This window comes from Rhinoderma darwinii, chromosome 6 (genome assembly GCF_050947455.1).
Source record: "Rhinoderma darwinii isolate aRhiDar2 chromosome 6, aRhiDar2.hap1, whole genome shotgun sequence".
NCBI classification, from domain to species: Eukaryota; Metazoa; Chordata; class Amphibia; order Anura; family Rhinodermatidae; genus Rhinoderma; species Rhinoderma darwinii.
Window position 1 is genome coordinate 145,073,353 of NC_134692.1, and position 25,549 is coordinate 145,098,901.

The 25,549-nt window shown below is 48.4% G+C and overlaps 2 protein-coding genes across 3 annotated transcripts in view; one reads left to right on the forward strand and one right to left on the reverse strand.

The window, feature by feature from the left end:
• FUS (FUS RNA binding protein) lies at positions 1 to 9,223 on the reverse strand. The gene is made up of 15 exons (XM_075830950.1): positions 9,131 to 9,223; positions 6,532 to 6,556; positions 5,119 to 5,276; positions 4,864 to 5,026; positions 4,534 to 4,766; positions 4,275 to 4,449; positions 3,062 to 3,096; positions 2,158 to 2,193; positions 1,969 to 2,075; positions 1,534 to 1,663; positions 1,348 to 1,452; positions 974 to 1,175; positions 791 to 888; positions 553 to 709; positions 1 to 210 (listed from the first exon to the last, which is right to left on the reverse strand). Exons 1-15 carry the CDS (start codon positions 9,141 to 9,143, stop codon positions 171 to 173), a joined length of 1,677 nt encoding a protein of 558 aa, XP_075687065.1. The 5' UTR covers positions 9,144 to 9,223; the 3' UTR covers positions 1 to 170.
• LOC142656070 (up-regulator of cell proliferation-like) overlaps positions 8,923 to 25,549 on the forward strand; it is a 25,433-nt gene continuing 8,806 nt past the window's right edge. Inside the window, exons 1-2 of one of the 2 annotated variants that reach the window (XM_075830931.1) lie at positions 8,923 to 9,747; positions 15,457 to 15,513. In XM_075830931.1, coding sequence (XP_075687046.1) covers positions 9,697 to 9,747; positions 15,457 to 15,513 — 108 coding nt within the window. In that variant the 5' untranslated portion in view covers positions 8,923 to 9,696. Of the gene's footprint in view, positions 9,748 to 15,456; positions 15,514 to 25,159; positions 25,258 to 25,549 lie in introns of those variants that run through there. The other variant, XM_075830932.1, reaches the window with a different exon arrangement.

The following is a 25,549-nucleotide window of genomic DNA, read 5'->3' on the forward strand; positions in this document are numbered from 1 at the left end:
TCACATTCATCTGTTTAATGGGCAAGTACTTTACAAAGACAGATAAAATTCACAGCGCGCTGCGGAGGTAATACAAAGTGGACATAAAGTTAGAACAGTTCTGCAAGAATCCATAGGATACATCATACGTATAAAATAAAACCAGTATAACGGTAGAAATGGTGTTACAGCTAATACGGCCGATCACGTCTGTCCTGTCTGTGGTCGCCCCTGAAACACAAGAAAACACGGTGACTCATCTCATACCAATCATGTACGAATTACCCACAATCCACTGCTCAGCAGATTATACAGTTATCGGGTGTATATACATACACGAGTCCTTTTTTTAAGAGATTTTTGTAATTGCAGAAAAAACTATTTTGTGTAAAACCTCCAAGTTATGAAAATCTTGTCAAGAACAGACATTGCAGGACTTGGGCAGCCTGTGCCATGTGCTGTGCCCCTCTAACAAGATCTTTATACTATTTCTATCATTCTCTTGCACATCACTCGTCTTCAGGGCAGGTAGCATCTTTTTCTAGCATTAATACATTTTCAACTGCAACTCACCTGGAATCCATTTTGCCTGGTCCATACCCTCCTCGGTCTCCACCTCTGCCCCCCCGGAATCCCCCTCTGTCACCGCCTCTCCCTCTGAAGCCGCCACGATCAAAGCCACCACGGCCACCGCCCCTCCTGTCATCACCAAAGCCGCCTCCACCGCCACCTACAGGATGAGAGGAGTCAGTGAAATCATTTTAAGAATGACAGCGCTCCATTACAGTCCAGGGTTATAAAGAATCCTCACCCATGTGAGCGCCGCCCGGCCCTCCGGGGCCATCCGGCTTTGGAGCCTTGCACTGATTGCACTCGTTTCTCCATGAGAAATTCATGTTCTCACAAGTCCTGTAAGGAGGAATCAGAACGTGAGAGAAAGTTCTACAATTGAGTTTCATTTCTATGCAGGACGTCAATGCTGCTGTAAACTTACGGGTTTGGACACTTCCAGTCACCAGCTCTCTGCTGTCCTCCACCGCCGCTAGGGTATCCGCCACCACCTCCGCGGCTGTTGTTGCTGCTGCTAGGACCACCAAATCCTCCTCCACCACCACCACTGCCTCCGCTGCCACTACTACTACTACTACCACCACTACCGCCGCCACCGCTGCTACCACCACGACCCCCAATGGGTGCTGAAAATAAAAAAAAATAAAAAAAAGTCAATTCGCATCTGTACATGTCCAAACACGTCATAAGATCCCTAGTGACAATGCGACTACTACAACATAAGCTAGATGGTCACCAAGTAGTAAATAACAGCATGTCGGCAGCGCATTTCTAACTGTCCCGCAGTGATTTACACACCTCCACGTCCTCTCCCGCGGCTGCCGTTTCCACCTCCTCGGCTGTTGAAGTCAGCCCTCCGTGTAGCAAAGGAGACTTTAATGGGGTTTCCAGAGAACTCTTTCCCTAAAGGGATCAACCAACAATGTTTAATACATCACAGATCAGACAGAGGAGGATCCCTAACACCCCACGCGGACCACTCACCGTCAAACCAATCAATGGCAGCCTTAGCAGAGGGAGGGTCATCGAAGGACACGGTGGCTTCTCCCTTCAGCTTGCCGGTCTCGCGGTCGGTGTACAGGTTTATCATGGGCTGTCCGGTCTTCTTGTTGGTCTGTGTAGTAAATATTCATTATATAATGGACTGTACCGGAGGAACTTCACACAATAATAACCGCATTGGTCCTGTACTATGAACTACACCCGTCACGCCATTGCCCATCTTGCTGCCATTTTTAATGTCTCTTCTTTTAAGTCGGGCTGTAATAAAGCAGGGCAGCACATGGCACTTAACATGCCTCTTAATATGTGAAATAGTTATTCCAATCGAGGTACAATATATATATATATATATATATGCAGCTCCCAATATACAAGTCAGATACACCATGTACTCCGCACCCTCCGTCCTCTACTCACCTTGATTATTCCAATCTGCTTGAAGTACTCGGCAACCCCCTCCACCGTCACGCTCTCCCCGAGGCCTTGCACAAAGATGGTGTTGTTGTCCGAGTTGTCCTGCTCAGCTGTAATACAAAGTTGCAGTTAGAGATCTTCTGTGTGTGGCGGGTGCAAGGTTAATCAGGGCATGATATCAGGAGCGCTCACCCATGTCATGCCTGGGGGGTCCGTCTTCACGTGGTCCTTTAGAGAAGAGCAGAGAACAGGACGTATTACAGGTCTGAAGCAAACTGCAGGCTCAGCCCCCCGCAAGCCCCCACAGAAACAGCTGTATGAGCGCTCAGACTATCAGTCCTCCGTGCCAGGACCTGACACACAAGTCTATCCTGTAATTGTGGAAGCGCCGGGGCCTCCTGTGGACCCAGGTCGGCCAGTTTCAGGAGCAGACAACCAATCTTACATTTAAGAAGCGAAACCTCCCCGGTGCGCACCCCTAATCCACACTATGAAGATACAACGAGAGCCTCTTCACTTCATCGCTCATGAATAAACACATTTCTATAGGACCCTGTTAGACCCTCGTGTTTTGTGGCTATTTCACATTTTTTTGCCCTTCCACTGAACCAGTTTTATATATTTTTTCCATCACCTGTTTTTTTTTTTACACCAATAATTATTACCCATTGATAATCATCGTTACCAGCAGTGTCGTTTGCGTCGTACCTTTTAACCACCACGGATTTGGTCATACAAGATTTAGCTTAAAACCATTTTCCACATTACACGTTAGCGTTTTTTTGTTACCAGGCTGACCAGTTGAACGGACCCGCGACTCAGCACATGCATGGACCAATTTCCAGCTTCCCAAACATTAACCAGACCCCTGCGGGTTTTGATTTTGGCTTCAACCAAATACACATTGCCCTGTAAAAACGTGTTCACTAAACCAAAATAATAGAAATAAAATAGACTGAACGTAAAATAAAGTGCACTGGCACCCACAGTGGAATGAAGCCCCCCACCACAACCGGGTCTCCTCATTATGAATGAACCCAAAGAAAATGAACAGTAACAAGAATTTTTGTTGGAGATTTTACAACTCTTCACTTACCACCAAATTTACTGAATCCTCCCCGTTCACCACCGCTGAGAAGACAATTAGGAGAAATTGAAGTGTTTGTACTGATTCCCGAGGCTACAGACGTTCTGATCCGTCACACGCACGGTCTAGGTGTGCGCGCGCTGTACTAATAACAATGGCGTCTTGTTCCTACAGGGATGAAGCCTTCCGCTGCACGCTCACCTCTAGTCACCACCTTTAGCTCACAGCCGTGAAGACACCATTTTTTTTTCTATGAGATCTGATTGTGGTTTTATACCAAGGTTTACATAGAACTCCCAGCGGTATTACCGAGCACCTTATGTAAGAGGTCAGCGCTTTGTGCACTCTGGTAGTTACACTTCTGTAATGCTAAGCTTAGAGAGGCTACGTATATACTGAGCTGATATAAAGCTAGTGTGTAAGCTGACGACACCTTGAAAACCTGTAGCACATAAAATGCAGAATTTGTTAAAGCAGCAACACAGCAAACATGATTTGGCAGTTGTATTCCTAACCCTGCAGCGGGCGGCTCCATATACTCACCTTGTGCTGCCCGTCCTGCTCACCCACCTAACCCCACCACTGGCAGCGCCCCCACGTAACCATCACACAAACCCAGCACATCGGCCAGAAGACCTAGACACACAAACCTCCTGAACTAGACACGATATGGAGGAGGACATTGTGCCCTATTGGACGGTCGACCCAGAAACGTTCTAATCGCTTCCTCCAGATGACATTACACGTGGTGAACCTGGTGATCGTTCAGAAATCTTATCGGCTTATTATAAACTTAACTACGTTATTTAGCACTTATACCATGGAAATATTAGTGGAACCCAGAAGTTATATATGTAGCGAAGCAGTGAACACATCTGCTATATCCAGTAGTTGTTTCCTTCTGCAAAGTTCAGTGGTTTTTAAGACCCAGTCAATCATTTAGCATTGTTTTTGGATTAGTTTGTGACGTACCAGGTAATAGTAACACATCTTCCTGCCTACACCGTGGACCAGTTGGCTTGTGCCTTGATAAACCTTTGTAATATTTACACCCTGTCTCATCAAAGTTGTCTTGACACCATTCCTCTCTTTACAGCCACAATTCAGAGTTGTCAGTGCTTAGGAATGAGTTAACAACCTGTAATAACCTCTCTGCAACATCCAATCAGCATCCAGCCAGCCATGCTCCGCCCACACACACTGCCCATGGTCAGGTACCTACCCTATGCTGCCTCTTCCTCCACGGCTTCCTCTGCCACCTCTGTCAAAGCCTCCACGCCCACCGAACCCTCCACGCCCTCGGCCTCTACCATCAGGTCCACCATAGCCGCCCTGATCAGAGCCACCGTAGCCTCCACCTCCACTCATGGAAGGAGAGTCCTGGTTGTATCCACCAGCTAAAGGACAAAAAAACAAAAACCATCAGAATACTAAACTCTACGATCCCTCACGGCGGTATCATAAAAGTCCTTTCAACGTACACCCACTGCTGTAGCTTGACTGCTGCTGGCCGTAGCTCTGAGGAGCGCTGTAGCTTGACTGCTGTCCATAGGAGCTTGGCTGCTGACTGCCGCTCTGCTGTCCCCCATAGCTGGACTGCTGCTGTCCTCCATAGCCACCTGGTGGGCTGCTGTACCCGCTGCTACTCTGCTGACCATAGCTGCTTCCCTGCTGCTGTTGCTGGTAGGAAGAGGACTGGGAGTTGCTGCCATAGCTATGATAGAACGTAAACAGGACCAGCATTTACAAATCACAGACCATCATTTAACAAAACCTCCAATCCTCACACAGTAGGTCATGCAGTCACTTACCTTCCGGAATTGCTGCTTGCGGGGGGCTGCTGGGGGTAGCTGGAATAGGATGACTGAGATGACGGCTGTTGCTGGCCACCGCTATAAGGAGTCTGGGAGGTCTGCGAGCTGCCATAGTTACCAGCCCCGTATCCTTGTGGAGCCGACTGCGAGCTGTATCCGGCTGTACACAAATGAAGACCGGTCGATGGAAAGTGAATATTGAGGGACGTACAGAAAACACAACATACAAGACGTTCACCATATGACACTCACAGCTCTGCTCCTGCCCATAAGATGAGCCGTAACTTCCACCCTGACCGTAAGACGACGATCCGGCGGACTGGCCGTAGCTCCCGTAGCCCTGCTGGCTATAGGACTGGCTGCCTTGCTGGGAATAGCTCTGTGCCGGCTGGGAAGGGTACGCCCCATACCTAAACAAACATGAGGGAAAAGGCAAAAAGAATTCATATAAACGACAGGACAAGGGAGGACACGTAATAATCAGGAGCCACAGTGGCCGGATCTGTTCTGTAGCTTCAACATCCGATACTTAAAAACAGTGAACGAGCTTTATCACATATGAAGCCTGCGGCTCGTGCGGGGGTCCATTACATAGACCAAGACTGGGGGAGCATTAAGTGTCATAAGAGGATCAGAGCCCCATAAAGGGTTAAAGGCGTGGCCGCTCAGTCCAGAGATCCTGAGACTCACAGCCTCCGGTCAGTCAGTCAGTCGTGCTCTCGTCCACATTATCAGACTGACAGCGGGGCGTCTGTAGCAGTCAGTGGGGCGTCTAGTGTACCCCATGGTGGGCGGATCGCTACTCTCAGCCCATTGGCTCGTGAAGTTTAGGGGATCTCGTGCTTGGTCCACATCTGCGGCGTGGCCCCTAATAACGGAAGCCACGACAGTGCCGGATCTGTCACACAAACGATACAAGTGGCGCCTGATGAACCCCGTTGACTTAAAATCGGGTTAGTCGGGCTCTGCTAAGGCGTCATGTGATATTTTTCCTTTCAACTTGGACATAATCTGCTGCGCAAAAGTGAAAACAACGTAACAGGCCGCACAATAGCAAGGGATTGCAAGTGTCAGATTCACTCTTTGGGTGGTCTCATCAGAACCCCCCCATCACCGCTGGTGGGCCCCTATATGCCCCGGGGACTCGTAGCCGCTATAGGGAAATGTAATATAACACGGCATCCGCTGAAGGGAAAAGACAACGAGGCAACACATGGCCGGGCTTTATTAGAAGCCATCCACTCATGCTAATAAAGGGGCGCCCTGTGAGACCCCCCTCTATGATGTCCATAACACGTGTATATCCCTTTAAAGGGTTTTTCCCAATTAATTCTAAAAAGTGGCAGGAGTAGGAGGGAGGCATTCAAATAAAAGCCATTCCTCACCTCACAGATCCCTGGTCTTCCCCGCCGCTGTTTATTGACATGGGTGCAGTGATGAGGGGCCCGTATACCCACTGAGCCCAGTGATTGGCTGCACAGTGATCATGTGGGTATACGGGCTCTGTGAGATGCCGTAATGGCTCTTTTTAATGCATCCCACCTACCCCTGCTACTTTAAATAACTGTGAAAACCCCGTTAAGGGTGGAATTGGGGGGGGGGGGGGAGAGGGAGGAGAGTGTTCTAGGGCATCGCTATGGTAACGCTGTACGCAGGATGACTTACCCTTGGCTCGCCTGTTGGGTGTAATCTGCAAAAAAAAAAAAAAAGATCAGCAACTCTGAGGCAGACAGCGCCGGTCATTATAGGGCCTCGTGCCCGCTTCAGCCATTTTCTTCAGGGTGTCATCCGTTTTGTTAACTGATCGCACCCCGACATTCACTTCAATGGAGCCAGGCACACTTATTTTAACAAAACCGTTCCGTCAAACACAGGTCAGGTCCTACTCCTGTCCATTTCTGATGGAACAGTCTCAGCCTTTTCATTGATATGGTCCGTGAAACAACAGACTGCACACAGAAGACGTCCGTGTTTCACGGAACAGTTATTGGCGTCCGTACAACGGCCGACGTTAGTGAATCGCGTGTGAATCTGGTGTGTGTGTTGCGTTATGCTCAGCGTGACTTCAATGGGCGCGTGAAAACTCCTGCATGTGTGAACAGCCCCATTGAAATCAATGATTCCGTGTTCAACGCACCGCACATGGATGTGATTGACGCTCGTGTGAATGGGGTTAAGGCTTTGTTCACACCTGCATCGGGACTCCGTTCATGGGTTCAGTCTGAGTTTTCCGGCAGGGGAACCAAGGAACGGAATCCAAAGGTCCTGTTTGCATCACCATTGATTTCAGGTGGCAGATCCGGTGCCAGTGGTTTCCGTCTGTCTCTCGTGAGGTTTCTGTCTTTTTGACAAAATGAACAGCGGTCGACTACGGTATTCATTCAGTCAAAACAGAACCCTCACACGAGACAGACGGAAACCACTGGCACCGGATCTGCCACCTGAAATCAATGGTGATGCAAACAGGACCTATGGTGTCCCGACGCAGGTGTGAACGCAGCCTTACACTTCTATATAACGTCATGTACGGCAGAGTTGTGTATTGGCTGATGCAGCGAGCGGCGATCAGTGAGACAGGGTTGATCGGCGCTCGTTTGCTCCGGTCTGACAAGAACTATGGACGGGGAGGAGAGGTCATTACTCCTATCGCTGGTCCCCACACATCATCATCATCATGTCGGCGGCGGTGCGTCTCCGGTTTACACACCAGGACGTGCCGCCGACAACCAGAATATTTCACTTTTTAATCGATCCGTGCGGCAGATGATCGCTGATCTGTTTACACCGGAGAATTATCGGCACCGAGCGCTACACCAACTAATGATCTGCCGATAATCGCCCCGTGTAAAACCCCCTTACACACAGGATTGTGGGGCATCCGCGGCGTTACATGGTCACGTGATCAGTACATTGCCGCTGCGGTTACGTGGATCCTCCCGCCTTCCCTGCTGCGTCCCTGAGGGAGTCCGGATACTTTTGCTGACCGAGTCCCGGATATTACTCCATTATATATTAGGACGTGGCCATAACAGCAGCAAGAATGAGGGGGAGGGGTCAGCGCATTTGTTAGCGCTCACAATTACGTCACGAGCGTATCGTCTGACCGCCATTTAGACAGTCTGACTATGTTCACACTGAGTTTTTTGCAGGAGGAAAATTCCTCCTGCAAAAACTGCTCCAGTAGGTTTTTGCACAGTGGTTTGACAAAAACTCGTCGAGGCGTTTTTTCCCTCTTTCTGATTGAAAAGGGGTTTTGGAGGCGGAAACCGCCTCAAGATGGGTAATGCCGCTTCTTTTTACCGCGACGCGTTTTTTGTACTCGCGGTAAAAAAAACTCGTCCAACTCCCATTGATATCAATGCGAGGCATTTTCGGGCGGTATTTGAGGAGTTTTTTTGGCGCTGTTTCCGCGTAAAAAAAACTGTGTGAACAGGGTACAACGACCTATCTTCAGGCATTTACACCTCTGACCTCCCGTTGAAATCAATGGGAGGCAGAGAAAGCGTATTTAGTGCTGTTTTATGCCTGCGGCTCAATGGCCACGGGCGAAAAACGCCGCGAAAATCTGCGTGCAGGGAGAGGAGAATCCGCCTCAAATTTCCAAACGGAATTTTGAGGCAGATATTTCTCTTGCAAAATACTCCGTGTGAACATAGCCTTATTACTGCTCGCGGGAAAGAGAGCGACACCTCCCATTGAAATCAATGGGAGGCATTTTCGGGCCGTTTTTGACGAGTTTTGCGACGCTGTTTCCGCGTCAAAAAAACTCGTCAAAATACTCCCGTGTGAACACGGGGGCACAATCTCCATAGGAGCGGAGAGAGAAGCCTCCAGACAACGCTGCTCCCCCACATCCTCAGCTGCCCCGTTATTTCCGAGCACACTCCCATCACGTGGTCTCGTTTCTGCCTAGGAACAGGCGCAGCCAATCAACGCAGCGGACCGTTCTACGCAGCGCATACATCAGTTTCTATAGCAACGCTCCCCGCCCCCTCCAAAGCGCGAAATGGCGCTACCTCACAACGCCAAGACAAAATGGCCGCGTCCGCAGGAAAGACAATAGAAACTGCCGGGAAACCGACGCTACCGGAAAAAAAATACCGACCCGTGACGAAACGAGCTGCGATAACCCACACAGGAAAACGCAGCACTAACCGACCGGTCCCGCCAGTAAAACGCACCGGCACCGCGTTATATCCACATATAAAAGAGCACAGAAAATCCCACCCCCGTGTCCGCACACAGGCGGCCCCGGGAGTCTTACCGTTGGTCGCCATGATCGTTATCCTGGTCTGTTTCGCACACAAACGAATATTCCCCGAAACCGCTCCACGCCGCAATGATTAGGGCGGGGTTTCTGCAGTGTTTTATATATACCCGGGACAAACCATTCTACTGGGCCGGAGGGGGGAGTGACAAGACGTTCAGCTGCTCAGTTCAAGCTTCCTGTTCTATTACAGCCTGGAGCATTATATATATTTATCTTCTGATATATAAGACCATACAATATATCACATATATATATATCTAGAACAGCGTGGGAATGAAATCGCACCGCAACTCGTATACGATAAGTGCACTGCGACATTTGGCGGTTTTACGTGCAATATTCTTCAGTTTAGGGCTGAAACCCCGTATGAGAAGGGTAAACAATGTTAAAATCGTGTTACGATATTACACGTCGCGATTGGCTAATACCGCCTGCCGTTTGAATATATTAACGCTCGAGGGAAAACATCACAGAAGCGTCGCGAGCCTTTGTTGCGGCTTTCGCCACTTTTGACAACAAGTATTAGTGCAGCACGTGCTGCTATTCAACAGAAACCCATTATGTCATCCTACAACGATCCGGTCATAATGGTCATAGTTTCCGTTAGAAACGTAAGTGTGAACAGGGCCGAACGTTTGATTCTTGCGATCAGTATAGATTAGAGGCGACATTGCACCGCCATCTAACGTGAACCCGTAGTGCGATAGTCGCGCACAATTTATCGTCGTGGAGACCTGGTCGGATACATTGTGACCGCTGTGAAGATTTACTGCGCCAAATGAGTTTCGCTGTTGTCTGCAGGGGGCCCTTATGACTATTGGGGACCCCTTAGGTCTAATTCACACGAACGTGTTATACGCCCATGTGACGGCCCTTAAAACCACGGCCGTCACGCGGACCTATGTAATTCAATGTGGCCGTTCACATGACCGTTGTTTAGGGTCTGTGAGGAAATAAGACATGTTCTATCTTTTCACGCTTCGCGCAGCCCTCCATAGAATCGAGTCTATGGGGGATACGTGATATTGCGTCCGGCAGCGCCGAGCACGGATGCACAGAGGTTCGCAACGTTCGTGTGAATCCGGCCTCACTGGAAAATCTCAGGCCCGCCATTTTATAACAGAAATCCTTGACTTCAAATCTATAAAATGTCTGAATCTGCTGCGTCCCCGGCCGGCAGCCATGTTTGCGTAGCTGAGAGGACGCCCCTGTTGTTTACTGTAATCGTCTCATCATTTCCATGTCCTGAATGAACAATGGCTGCCAGCGGGGTGTGATCCCGGCCATTGTGCGGGGGAGGGGACGGAGGCCACAGGAAATGCCACCAGATCCCGATTATGATGTGCAGGAAAAATCACAGGAAAATTTCCCCCCCAAAAAAACGTTACAGCGGTGAACCAAATTTTTTATCATTTTTACACGCTGCTGCAAAGCGTTCTGTCCGTCAGACACTTGAGATTGTCACCCAGCTTTTCAAGATTCCTGAACGGCGTATATTCGCCGTAATACAGCGCTTCCTGCGCCTTTCCTATAACCGGCAGATTTGGCCATCTCTGTCGTCCGCCGTCTTCCTCAGAAACAGATATAAGATATTTGACCCCCTCCCCCGTAGATTACGATTGTCTCTGCGTCTGCGGTATTTGCGCGCAGACATTTTTATTTGTGATTATTACGTCACGGCAAGAAATTCCCACATAAATACTGGGACGCGCGTTCACGCCGGTGGATGCACAGGAAACATTGATGCGACGTCTCCAGCTCATCTAGTATTTCTGGCGATCACCGGATCCGGCCGTTTGAAGAGAAACAATTTTTGACCCGCCATATAAATTTGCGCAGTGATGGCGGTGACTCCCATCAGAATGGGTTATTTTGCTCATTTCCAGCCAGCCATGATGGTAGACGTGAGTGTCATTTATCGGATTGGGGTTCAGATTATGTCCCAGGAAATGGCGCGGAGCGGCCAGAGGATTACGCTCATTTTCCCGTCCTCTTTGTGTGTACATCTCCGGATATTTTGCACTGCGTATCACTGCACCCCCCCCCCCTGCCCCCCTCTGCTCGGGGGAAAATGGTTTCGCCTGTTACTGGCTCAGTCCAGTCTGGTCCCTAGTGAAGGACAAAGGAGGGGGGGGGGGATGCGAAGCGGCAGGAAATACGGGTCAGGACAGATGGCGTACACAACTAACACAGCGTTAGCACAACAATATTGTATAAATTCTGCCATCACAAATTATAATAAAACCACAATAAATATAATTTATGAAAATGAACGTGCAAGGAAATCACCGCGCCCCATATTAGGGACAAGAATATCCCCCCTCTCAAACAGGCCGCCCAAAAATGTCAGTAAATGCAAACATATCAATGTCCCTTCCATCTAGTGCCAGTCCTCCTGTAAAAGCTGCCACTGGGGGGCGCCAGGTTCCAGTCAATACGGGTGTAAAAATCTCCATGGTGACCAGAAACAACTTCAACCCACACAAATAATGGAGAAAGGCTGCTTATAGCCACACCCCTATGTATAGCTCCACCCACAGCCCCCCATAGTGGAGTCTCCATTGTCTCTACTCCTATAGGGCTCAGTATTCCAGCCGTTATAAGTCCTGTAGGTGATTATAATACAGTAATGAAATCACGAGATCTTAATGACAAACAACCCAACGCTTTTTTGGCGTTCCCCCTTCTTTGGGCTCTTCTTCTTCTCTTTTCAGAGACGTGAGGGTTTTAGGGCTCAGTGAAGGGTTACATTTCACCATCTTCCCAGTTCTGTAGTCTTCTCGGTCGCCATCTTGGGTTTGATGATTCTTTGCTGCTGAGGACGTTTTCCTTCTCTATAAATATTGTTTTTTCTGGCACCTCCACGACGGCACTCACAGGATTTCCCGCCTCTCTAGGGACAGAAAACGTGGACACAGAAATAAAAGGCCCCTCCTCCACACCTTATCCACTTGTTTCCTGTCCATCTGGGATAGCATGGACGTCTCCTGCCGTTGTGGAAGAGCAGGATGAGAACGCCCGTCCTTCTCTCTGCCTGGTCCCCACTTGTGTGTTCCCGGAGGGCTGGTGCGGTGAGCGGGGCCGTGGATGGCTCTCAATCTTCCCTCCAGCTCCGTGGCACAATTCCTTCGCTGGGGGCAGCCCACGGGCCGGTTCCTTCAGCGGGTAGGAGCCTGGATCATGCGGAAGACCTCTTCCACTTGTGGTCTCGGCGTTCCCGGTCACATGGTATCGCATGTGACGCAGGTCTCTATGACGCGCACATCAGCGTCATGTTAACAAGATCCGGGGGAGACTGGGGATTGGTTGGATCTTTCAGGGGGCGTAGTCTAAAGGGAGTTGGAGCCAGATTCAAAATAAAAACAGCTGGTTTGCGTATTTCATCGTCTCCTAATCCAGGTCGGTGGATTCCCGCCAGTCTGCGGTTCCTGTGGTTGCCTCTGGTAGATCCCTCCTCACTTCTGTTTCTGTCATCCCCCCTTTTTTTGGTTAGGCTGGGGGGGGTGAAGTCGTTTTTATATTTGTTTCTGTGACTTCATCCTCTCTCTTGTTATAATGTGACACCTGTTTAACTGCCCGGACTGAGCGTCCTATAAAAAAGTCAGTAAGAAGTCACTTTCCTCTTCCTATAAAAAGGCGTTATGCTCAAAATGCATTCAGAAGCTGGTGACGGGTGAAGCGCCATCGTTTATGGATAGCTTAGAATCCATTATTAAAGATGAAGTTTGCTCCTCGATTGCCCACATATTGATTCCCTTTCTCAGACAATGTAACCACCGTGGCATATCTGAACAAGCGGGGGAACCAGGAGCAAATACCTATACCAAGTGGCAGCTTGTAACGTCCACGGTCGCAGACTCTTATCATCCTGCAGACGTCTTCCTCCCAGAGACGCCAGCACATGCGGCCGTCCTGTAGTGACCACTAGGGTGTGTGCTCAAACTCATACCTGGCCTTAATGGGCCAGAGTACACATATGTTTTAGATTGACTGATTGCTCCCATGATCACCCTGGACTATAAGAAGGGCCCTGCCCCTACCTTCATTGCCAGAGCGTTGTTGTGTTACCCATGTTAGATTTTGCAAATGGTTCCTTAGTGTCTTCCAGTTCCCAGTGTTCCCATACCTGCTACCTGTATCCTGTATCTCAGGCTGCCTTGTTCCTGTGCCTTAAAGAGTTGGAGTCGTGTTGTGCCACCAGTCTGTCTGCTGTGTTACACCACGACTGGTGTCTGCTGCTAAGGTCCCATCTGAGCCTAATCATTGCTACTGTCTGAACCACCACAGGTACCCTTGCTTGAACTATAGACTTTACCTGGTACTCTGTATTGGCCAGCTGCTATACCGCTACGGCGGTACGGCCCAGTGGGTCCACATACCCACAGATTGTGACACAGTTCAGATTCCATCCTGGGCAGAACATCCTCTCCCTGTCGGCGGTTCATGTCAGAGGCAAAGAAAACATAACAGCAGATTTTCTCAGCAATGTTTCTCTGAGGGAAGGAGAGTGGAAGTTAAATCCTTACATTATCAGTCCACCAAAAAATGGGGGAATACCAGATCTAAATGGGTTGCCTCAAAAGAGAACCATCAAGTTCCAGCTTTTTATTCTCTCTCTCACAGGGACAATCCTGTAAAGGTAGATGCTCTGTCCCAGAATTGGCGGAGAACTCTTCTTTATGCCTTCCCTCCATTCTCCTTGAAACCAATGTTCTAGCGAAGATCCAAGAAGATAATGCCGGAGTCATTTTGATTGCACCTCATTTGGCCAGAAGATCTTGGTGTCCTCTCCTCCTCCATCTTGCAGCAGGGAATTATTGGTTTCTTCCCTCCCTACCGGAACTCCTGTCTCAGGGACCAGTTTGTCACCCAAATATCTGTCAACTTTGGCTGATGGCTTGGATGCTGAACGAAGGATCTTAAAAGACATGGGCTTCTCAGATGGTGTAATCTCAATCATTTTGAATAGCCGGAAAAAAGTCACTTCCAAAATATATTTAAGAGTCTGAAAGACCTTTATCTTCTTTGCTCAGGATCGATGGGACCGATCTTCTCAGCCTAATATTGGGTTAATATTACCTGGACTTTCCACAAAATGGCCTGGAAAATGGCCTAAAAACCAGCACTTTAAAGGTGCAGATCTCAGCTCTGAATGCCTTTTTACGGACTGTAAAGTGGCAGAAAATTCATTTATCAAGAGATTCATAAAAGGTTCTGAACGCCTACTTCATTCTACAGTACCGCCGTGGGACTTGAACCTTGTTCTCTCAGGTCCTCCCTTTGAACCCATCTCTGAGATTTCTCTCAGACTTCTGTAATTTAAAACCATCTTTCTTCTAGAAACAGCCAGAAGAATTCGAGAACTGCGGGCTTCTTCCTATGAAGCTCCTTACCTTACAGTATGCACAAGTGCACATTCTACTAAAGCAGTTTCCACATCATGCACTGAAGGGGCTTCCACTTCTATTGACCAGATTTGTCGGGCAGCTATCTGGGCTAAGCCATTGACTTTCTTCAAACATTATAAATTGGACGTTTTGTAAGATAGGGAATTGTCTTTTGGACGTAAAGTACTTTCTGCTGCTGTCCCCCCCCCCCTAATTTAAAATCCTCTGTTACTCCTGTGGGTGCCATTGTGGAGGTTCCAGGAAAAGATGAAAATTACTTTTACCGGTAATTGGATTTTCCGTGAACCTCGACAACGACACAGGATTTTCCCTCCCATGTTTGTTTGTTACTTGTAAGGTCGGGGACACACGGGGCAGATTCATCCTAGGAGACCGCTACAGCCGGTGATTGGCTGCAGCGGCAGTCACATGGGATGAAGCATCATCCCAGGAGGCCGACCCTCTGACGTCATCCAGTGGTCGCATGGGAGGAAACGTCATCACAGGGGGCCGGCCTAGAGGAAGAAGCACAGACTCCTATGTAAGTATAGTGTTTTTTTTTTCCAGAGTTGCCTTTTTTTTGCGGCGGAATCGCTGCAAACCTGCCGCAAAAGACGCAACAACTACTAATTTTTGCAGGTTTTACCTCCGCAGGTCCATTTCTGAGCGTTTTTTTCCACTCCGTATTTACGCTGCGTGTGGATGATATTTGTTCAATCTCACCCAATTTCCTGCTTTTGTATTCTGCTGCGTTTTTTCCGTTCGCAATTCCGGATGGAAAAAACGCACCAATTCCGCTACGTGTGCACAAGCCCTAATTGCGTGGTTTATACTAAAATATTAGAGCATTGAATGGAGGTACTTTGCTATTACTGGATAAGTTATGGAGGAGGGGTCTTTTATTTCTGTGACCATGTTGTTTCCTGTCCGTAGGGAGGCGGGGAATCCTGTGAGTGCCGTTGTGAAGATTTACGGAAAATCCAATTACCGGTAAGAGTCATTTTCATCTTTTTTGAAAGGGACTGCGGCCCCATAGACGGGCGGCTTCTCTGGTGTTCGGGGAGAGGACACATCAAAATATTCCGGCTTTTCCTCCTCATCTAGGGCATTGTCCACCACACTGGGGTCTGGACGTTTCTCTGGTATAAGGTGAACCCACTATTGGGCACCTAGCTAGCACACCCTGAGTATCCCTGCTGGCGGTGGTAAGGGATATGTTACTTTCACCAGGCAGCTGATGGCAGGCGGAGCGGACAGGTAGAAATGTCAAACTATCAAATGTCAGTAACGGATCGGCAGTGTCAGAGCCAAAATGATAACCATAAAATGATAAAATGAATTAACCCCTTAAGGACACGGATAAATTTGGCCTTGATAGAACAATTTTTTTGTATTTCCCTCTCTGCATCCCGGCGCCTATAACTTTTTCATTTTTAGTCTGATGTAGCCGTATGAGACTTTGTTTTTTTGCGGGACAAGTTGTACTTTATGTAGGTGACATTTTTTGGTACAAATACATTACCGTTTAATTTATATACATTTTTATTTTGGTGGAAATGCAGAAAAAAAGCAGTTCCACTGCAGGTTTAATGACTTTATTTTTTTTACACCATACCCCGATCATCATAAATAATGTTATACATTTGTTGTACAGGTTGTTACGGTTGTAGCGATACCAAATATGTCTATATTATTTCATATTTTGGGACTTGTTTTAAAAAGTTTATTAGTTAAAAATGTGTATTTCTGTGTATTTTTTTTACTATTTTTTTTTTTAAATTATAGTTTGCTTTTTGTTTTAATCCCATAGAGGGATTTTTTATTTTGATTTTTTTTGACTGTAATGTACTGGCATATATCTATATACTGACTGTACACAGGCAGTTATTGGGGCATACCTCAGTGTGCCCTAACAACAGGGAATATGGTCAAACAGCCCTGGGGTCTTTCAATAGACAAGTTATGGGCCTCGATCGCGTCACAGGAATTTCCTGTGATGCCATCAAAGGGCAGTCTCCCTTCTCCTATTCACTTTGAATGCCGCAGTCAGTTTTGATCACGGCATCCAAGGGGTTAACAGTGAAGAGATGAGGTTTCTCTACTCTCTGCCGTTAGAGCGGGGCTGCGACTGTGTATTACAGCCATTTCCCCGCTCCTGATCGCACGCGCACACTTGCGAGAATGCTCGTCCTAATGCGGCAAACACCCGCCGCTCAGGAGGAGTATTCTCATCCTGTGTTGGCAACCAGTTAAAGGCACATTGAGCCCTGTCTGAGGAACATTTGGACATTGTTTGGCATTAGCCTTTGTGCAAGAATTACTTATTTTTTCCATATTGGCCTTGATATGATCCATTCCACAAAGGAGCCTCCTGGCAGGAGGAGCTGGGAGATCCAGGAATGATCCACCTCTTGGTTTTCTCTATGAGAAGTGATTCCTGTGATGCAATTGCCCAAATTTATAGGCTAGACCTCATAATATAACTTCATAATATGACTTCATAATTCTCCCAATGATGACTTGTAAATAGAGCATTGTGACACTCCCAATTATGTCATCACCACATCACAATGCTCCATGGTGAGGTCAGCAGTATATTATGATGTCATCATTGTGTGCATAATGAGATTCTCATTCAGTGTATAAAATGGGAAGTCAATACCTATAAAGTCCAGGCCAGACAGAAAACCTGTTTCAGCAATAACATCCATATACGTCAATACTGGATATAGAATACCTATGAAGACATATATAGACAACAATACTAGAAGTGTAGATAACCATAGTACAAGTAAAGCAACAACCAATATCAAAAATATATCTTTATTTGGAAAATATTAATAACATACATAGACCATCACATACAATATAAACCAGCACATAATAATAATGTAGTGGTATCTAGGAGCAACAAATGTATCATATTAGACATCCATGGAATCAAACACTACAAGAATACCGCAACAGTTACCGGTATACTAAATATGTACACACTGGACAAAATATACACGTGACCGTGTCAGAGAGACGGATCCAAGATATAAAACATATATAAAGTCAGGATCCCTCCTGTAATGGCAGGGGGTAGGGAGACGGACAAGTGAGCCCTAATCTACCCGCCACTCTGTCCCTGCCTACTTGCAACGACCCGCCCTAGGCGACGGGGTACAACTGGGCGGCGGTCCCTGCACTCAGTAAGTGCACGACAAACATACAAAGGAACACAAGCAAGAAAAAGGGGCCGTTGCCCACGGCAACACCGTGAGCAACCAGAGTGGTGAACGAGCCGAGTCAAGCCAGGAGTGTGCGAGGTACAAAACGAAAAGCAGAAGAGTAGTCGGTAAGCCAGGGTCTGTATGGAGCAGGATCAAAAATAGCAGGAGCTGTAGCTGGGCCAGGAAACCACAAGGAAAGAATCACAAGCACCGAGGGACAGGAAGTGCAGGCTTAAATAGACCGAGGGCGGGAGCTAGCTGAGTCTGGCCAGGTTACGATAGGTTCTCCCACTCCTAAGCCTGCCAGCCTGAATGGTGGAAGCAGGAGTCAGTCTCAGGGATGTATTCTCAGGTGCTGACTGATTAGTTCTGGGAGTTAACCCCGAAGCTGTGCCTGGCAGATCCTTTACAGTACCCCCCCTTTTATGAGGGGCCACCGGACCCTTTCTAAGTGGACCTGGCTTACTGGGGAAACGCAGGTGGAACCTCCTGACCAATACCCCAGCGTGAACATCCCGGGCGGGTACCCAAGTCCTCTCCTCGGGCCCGTATCCTCTCCAATGGACCAGGTACTGGAGGGAGCCTTGGACCATCTTGCTGTCCACAATCCTGGCCACCTCGAATTCCACCCCCTCAGGGGTGAGGATAGGAACAGGAGGTCTCCTCGAGGGAGCCAAGGACGGGGAGCAGCGTTTGAGGAGGGAGGCATGAAACACGTCGTGTATCCGAAAAGACGGGGTAACTCCAGCCGGAAGGAGACAGGATTGAGGACCTCAATGACCTTATACGGCCCAATAAACCGGGGAGCAAACTTCTTGGACAGAACCTTGAGACGCAAGTTCCTAGACGACAACCACACCAGATCCCCGACCATAAACAGGGGGTTAGCAGAACGTCTTTTATCAGCCTGAGTTTTTTGTACGCTCTGGGACACCTCTAGGTTTTTCTGAACCTGGGCCCAGACTGTGCACAGTTCCCGATGAACGACCTCTGCCTCGGGATTGTTGGAACTACCAGGTGAAACGGAGGAGAACCGTGGATTAAACCCAAAATTACAAAAAAAAGGAGAGACCCCTGACGAGTTACTGACCCGGTTATTAAGGGAAAATTCGGCGAGGGGAATGAAAGAGACCCAATCAAATTGACAGTCAGAGACAAAACACCTTAAGTATTGTTCTAGAGATTGATTAGTCCTCTCCGTTTGGCCATTGGTTTCAGGATGGAAGGCAGAGGAGAAGGACAGATCAATCCCCAACTTCATACAGAAGGCTCTCCAAAACAATGAAACAAATTGTACCCCTCTGTCCGAAACAATATTGACAGGGACCCCATGGAGACGCAGGATGTGTTTGACAAACAAGGTAGCCAACGTTTTGGCGTTGGGTAGTTTCTTGAGGGGCACAAAGTGGCACATCTTACTGAAGCGGTCCACCACCACCCACACCACCGACTTGCCTTGGGATGGAGGCAAATCGGTGATAAAATCCATGGAGATATGTGTCCAAGGTCTCTGGGGAATGGGCAACGAACGCAGTAAGCCCGCTGGTCGGGACCTGGGAGTCTTGGACCTAGCACAAACTTCACAAGCGGCGACGTAGGCCTTAACGTCTTTAGGCAACCCAGGCCACCAATAATTTCTGGTAATGAGGTGTTTGGTACCCAGGATGCCTGGATGGCCAGATAGTGCGGAGTCATGATTTTCCCTAAGTACCCTTAGCCGGAATTGCAGGGGAACAAACAGCTTGTTCTCAGGAAGGTTCCCGGGAGCTGCACCTTGATCAGCAGCAATATCAGAGACTAAATCAGAATCGATCGAGGAAATGATTATACCTGGAGGCAAAATACAAGCAGGATCTTCCTCCGAAGGAGGGCTGGCCATGAAGCTACGCGACAGTGCATCAGCCTTAATATTTTTAGACCCAGCCCTATAGGTAACCAAAAAATTTAATCTGGTAAAAAATAACGCCCATCGAGCTTGTCTCGGGTTTAGCCTCCGGGCAGATTCTAGGAAAACCAGATTCTTGTGGTCGGTAAGGACCGTTACCTGGTGCCTAGCCCCCGCTAGGAAGTGGCGCCACTCTTCAAATGCCCATTTAATGGCTAAGAGTTCGCGGTTGCCAATATCATAGTTACTTTCAGTTGGCGAAAACTTCCTGGAGAAGTAGGCACAGGGGCGGAGATGGGTGAGGGACCTGGTACCCTGGGACAAGACAGCCCCCACTCCCACCTCAGATGCGTCAACTTCCACGATAAATGGCTCCATTTGGTTGGGCTGAACCAGCACCGGGGCCGAGACAAAGCACTTCTTAAGGACCTCAAAAGCCTGGACAGCCTCAGGAGGCCAGTGGAGGAGATCAGCACCTTTGCGAGTGAGGTCTGTAAGGGGCTTAGCGATGACCGAGAAGTTAGCAATAAATCTCCTGTAATAATTAGCGAACCCCAAAAAACACTGTAACGCCTTCAGGGAGGCAGGTTGGACCCATTCCGCCACAGCCTGAACCTTGGCGGGGTCCATGCGGAATTCATGAGGAGTGAGGATTTGACCCAAAAATGGAATCTCCTGTACCCCAAACACACATTTTTCGGTTTTGGCAAACAGTTGTTTTCCCGAAGGACCTGGAGCACCTTCCTGACATGCTCAATGTGGGAGGACCAGTCCTTGGAAAACACCAGTATGTCATCAAGGTACACTACCAGAAAAACCCCCAGGTAATTTCTCAAAATCTCATTTATGAAATTCTGGAAGACCGCAGGGGCATTACACAACCCAAAGGGCATGACGAGGTATTCGAAATGGCCTTCGGGCGTGTTAAACGCTGTCTTCCACTCATCCCCCTCTTTGATGCGAATAAGGTTATACGCCCCCCGTAGATCCAATTTAGAAAACCATTGGGCCCCTTGAACCTGATTAAAGAGATCAGGAATCAAAGGAAGGGGATACTGGTTCCTTACCGTGACCTTATTCAGGCTACGGTAGTCAATGCATGGCCTAAGACCACCATCCTTCTTCCCCACGAAGAAGAAGCCAGCACCTACCGGAGAAGAAGAGGGACGAATGTAACCCTTGGCCAGGGATTCCTGGATATACACTCTCATAGCTTCACGTTCGGGACAAGAAAGATTAAATATCCTACCCTTAGGAAGCTTAGCTCCTGGTACCAATTCGATAGCGCAATCGTATTCTCTATGAGGAGGTAACACTTTGGAGGCCTCCCTAGAGAAAACATCAGCGAAGTCCTGAACAAACTCGGGTAGCGTATTCGCCTCCTTAGGGGGAGAAATAGAATTAACAGAAAAACATGACGTACAACATTCATTACCCCATTTGGTTAGCTCCCCAGTATTCCAGTCAAACGTGGGATTATGCAACTGCAACCAGGGAAGACCTAGAACCAAATCGTACGATAATCCCTGCATCAACAGTACAGAGCATTGCTCCAAATGCATGGAGCCAACAAGGAGTTCAAAAACAGGGGTATGCTGTGTAAAATAACCATTAGCAAGAGGAGTGGAGTCGATACCCACTACCGGGACAGGTTTAGGCAAATCAATCAGAGGCATAGCAAGGGACATAGCAAATTCCACAGACATGATATTAGTAGAGGACCCTGAATCCACGAAGGCACTGCCGGTAGCAGACCTACCACCAAAAGAGACCTGAAAGGGAAGCAAGATCTTAGTACGTTTCATATTTACGGGAAATACCTGTGCGCCCAAGTGACCTCCCCGATGATCACTTAGACGCGGAAGTTCTCTGGCTGCAATCTTACGCTTAGGACAGTTGTTCACTTGATGCTTGTCGTCCCCACAGTAGAAGCAGAGACCATTCTTCCTGCGGAATTCTCTACGTTGTTGGGGGGACACGGAGGCCCCGAGTTGTATAGGTATCTCTGAATCTTTCGGGGAGGAACGAAGCAACGGAGCTTCGGGAGGCATCATGGGGGAGTCGGAGGAGAAAACACATAAACGTTCACGTTGTCGTTCCCTGAGACGTCGGTCAAGTCGTACCGCTAAAGCCATAACCTGGTCTAGGGAGTCAGAAGAGGGATAGCTAACTAGCAGGTCTTTCAGGGCATTCGACAGACCCAACCTAAACTGGCACCTTAAGGCAGGGTCATTCCACCGAGAAGCTACGCACCACTTCCGAAAGTCAGAGCAATACTCCTCAACAGGTCTCTTACCCTGACGTAAGGTCACCAGCTGACTCTCGGCAAAGGCAGTCCTGTCAGTCTCGTCATAAATAAGTCCGAGAGCAGAAAAGAAACAATCAACGGAGGAAAGTTCAGGGGCGTCAGGAGCCAAGGAGAAGGCCCACTCTTGGGGCCCTTCCTGGAGCCGGGACATAATTATACCCACCCGCTGGCTCTCAGAACCTGAGGAATGAGGCTTTAAACTAAAGTAAAGCCTACAACTCTCCCGAAAGGAGAGAAAAGCCCTCCGGTCCCCTGAGAACCGGTCGGGCAACTTGAGGTGGGGTTCAAGAGGTGCGGTGAGGGGAACTACCAGGGTAGCATCAGGCTGGTTGACCCTCTGAGCCAGGGCCTGGACCTGTAGGGAGAGACCCTGCATTTGCTGAGCCAGGGTCTCACGGGGATCCATAGTGGTGTCAGGGACCAGGGGTAGACTAGGTATGGGCTTGTGATTATGTAATGGCAGGGGGTAGGGAGACGGACAAGTGAGCCCTAATCTACCCGCCACTCTGTCCCTGCCTACTTGCAACGACCCGCCCTAGGCGACGGGGTACAACTGGGCGGCGGTCCCTGCGCTCAGTAAGTGCACGACAAACACGACAAACATACAAAGGAACACAAGCAAGAAAAAGGGGCCGTTGCCCACGGCAACACCGTGAGCAACCAGAGTGGTGAACGAGCCGAGTCAAGCCAGGAGTGTGCGAGGTACAAAACGAAAAGCAGAAGAGTAGTCGGTAAGCCAGGGTCTGTATGGAGCAGGATCAAAAATAGCAGGAGCTGTAGCTGGGCCAGGAAACCACAAGGAAAGAATCACAAGCACCGAGGGACAGGAAGTGCAGGCTTAAATAGACCGAGGGCGGGAGCTAGCTGAGTCTGGCCAGGTTACGATAGGTTCTCCCACTCCTAAGCCTGCCAGCCTGAATGGTGGAAGCAGGAGTCAGTCTCAGGGATGTATTCTCAGGTGCTGACTGATTAGTTCTGGGAGTTAACCCCGAAGCTGTGCCTGGCAGATCCTTTACACCTCCCTTGAAAAAGCTGACGACGAAACGTACGTCGGGGTGTCTTGGTGGGGTCTATGGGTGACTCATTTAGGGGCAGACATGCAGAATATGGGTTGGTATCTGACATGGATCTGATCCTGACTTTATATATGTTTTATGTCTTGGATTAGTCTCTCTGACACGGTCACGTGTATATTTTCTCCAGTGTGTACATATTTAGTATACCGGTAACTGTTGCGGTATTCTTGTACAGTATGTGATTCCATGGATGTCTAATATGATACATTTGTGTCTCCTAGATACCACTACATTTGTATTATGTGTTGTTTTATATTGTATGTGATGGTCTATGTATGTTATTAATATTTTCCAAATAAAGATATATTTTTGATATTGGTTGGTGCTTTACTTGTACTATGGTTATCTACACTTCTAGTATTGTTGTCTATATATGTCTTCATAGGTATTCTATAAAATGGGATGTAGCCTGCATCCCTTCATATCAGCACTTCTTTCAGAGCAGCACACGTGGATCATTCCTGGGTTTCCCGAATCCTCATGGCTGGAGGCTCCTTCATGAAAAGGATCGCCTTAAGGCCAACGTGGGACAATACTAGAACAATACTCAGGCCAGCACTGGACAAACTCAGAATACACCTCCTACTGGGCTGAATATCCCATTTATGATTTCCTTTGTGGCCACAGAAGAGCTGCAGGTCAAGAATGATGATATACACTGAATGGCCACCTTATTAGAGACCCCTATGTAGTAGTGTGTTGGACCACTTTTGGATTTCAGAACTGCAGCAATTCGTTGTGGCATAGACACCACTCGGTGATGAAATCGTTCTGTAGGAATATTGGCGCATGCGGAGTGGCTCGCTTCTCGCACTTGCCGGTAAATTGTCCTGCCATAGGGTAAACATCCGCCATAATGGATAAACTTGGTCAACCACAATGCTTAGGTAAGTCCTACTGTTCAGACGTCCATCAACAGGTATTAAAGGACCCAGGCTGTGCCAACAAAACATTCCCCCCACCATTACTCCACCTCCAGCGGCCTGAACTGTTCACACCTTACAGGATGGGTTCCTTGATTCCTGCTGCTTGTGAAAAAATCTGACCCTCCTATCAGCACGGGGCCACATAAATCTGGGTTCATCTGACCAGACGATGTTTTTCACTGCTCGGTGATCCAGTTTTTCGGCTCTTTTGCCCACTGGAGTCTCGTCTTTCTGTTTCCCTCAGACAGTAATGGCGCTGGAGCTGGTCGTCCGCGGTTGTAGTCTATCCGTGCTGAGGAACGACGAGTTGTGCGTTCGGACACGTTGGGTGGAGCACCAGCGTTGTACTCCGCTGCAATTTGCTTGACTGTTCCCCGCCTGAACGATTCTTCACATCCTCCTCTGACTCTTTCATCGACCAGTTGTTGACGTCCACAGGTTCCCCTTTCCTGGATGTTTTTCCTCGATCACATCATTCTCGGTGTACTCTCCACACCGCTGCACGAGAAACCCCATAAGGTTGTCAGTTTGTGAAATCCTGGCCCTGGCTTGTCTGCTCCCCCTGACTATGCCACGTTCCAAGTCACTCAGATCGCTCGATTTTCCCATTCTGAAGTGGATTAACACTGAAACTGATCCACGGAAAACTTCAATCGTGAAAGGGCCGGCGTCGCTAATAAAGTGGCCGTTCAGTGTGTATTATAATTGTAACCCGTGCACAAGGCAGAGGTTGTTCAGTCATTAGGCCAGGGTCACACACACAGTTTTGATGCAGTTCTTGGTGCAGTTTTTTGCTCAGCTGTTTTAGCCAAAGCCAGAAATGGATCCAAAAGGAAAATACGGTCTAAAGAAAAGACTGATGCATCTTCGTACTTTTGTGTCTACTCCTGTATTTGGCTTAAACAAAACTGAGCCAAAAACTGCATCAAAACTGTGTGTGTGAACTGGCCCCCTAGAATGCTGCGACATCATAAATGTAGCACATGCATCATGGTTCGGGGATACACGGCTCAGCAGACAGTATCCCACATGGTAGACTGAGATACAGATGCTAAGCTATGAACGGTCAGATCTAGCGCGGCTCAGTAGTCGTACATTGAGGACTGTGACGCGTTTCCGTACTCCGTATATACGCCGCAGTGTCTGGAGGTTCCTCGTGATGGGATCCAGTATAATTCTCCAGCAGAGGGAGCTCTTCTTCCAGACAGAACAGAAAGTGAAAATAACTCGGGGCGATTCTCGGGACGTCTCAGCGGATCCTCGTTGTACAGCACAGAGCCCGGTGTCCACAGTCCAGGGCGGATCTTCCATGCGAGGAGCTCAGGTAATTAGCGTTACAACGCCTGTGATGGATGGACTGAACCTCTAGTGATATGCAGCCCCTTCACTTCTGTAGACTACAACTCCCAGCATGTCCTGATGGGAAAGGCACAATCCCTGGAGATTCTCATGTTATCTGTAACTACGCTACATGGACATGAACTCTCATCATCTGTACCTGCGTGTAGAGTTATGGCATTACCTGTATTTTTGCCAGCATTTTCCTTTAATGTAAGTGCGAGTAAAGAAGACAGGACAGTAATGTCACCTTGGTGTGAGGATCTACTCCTGAACAC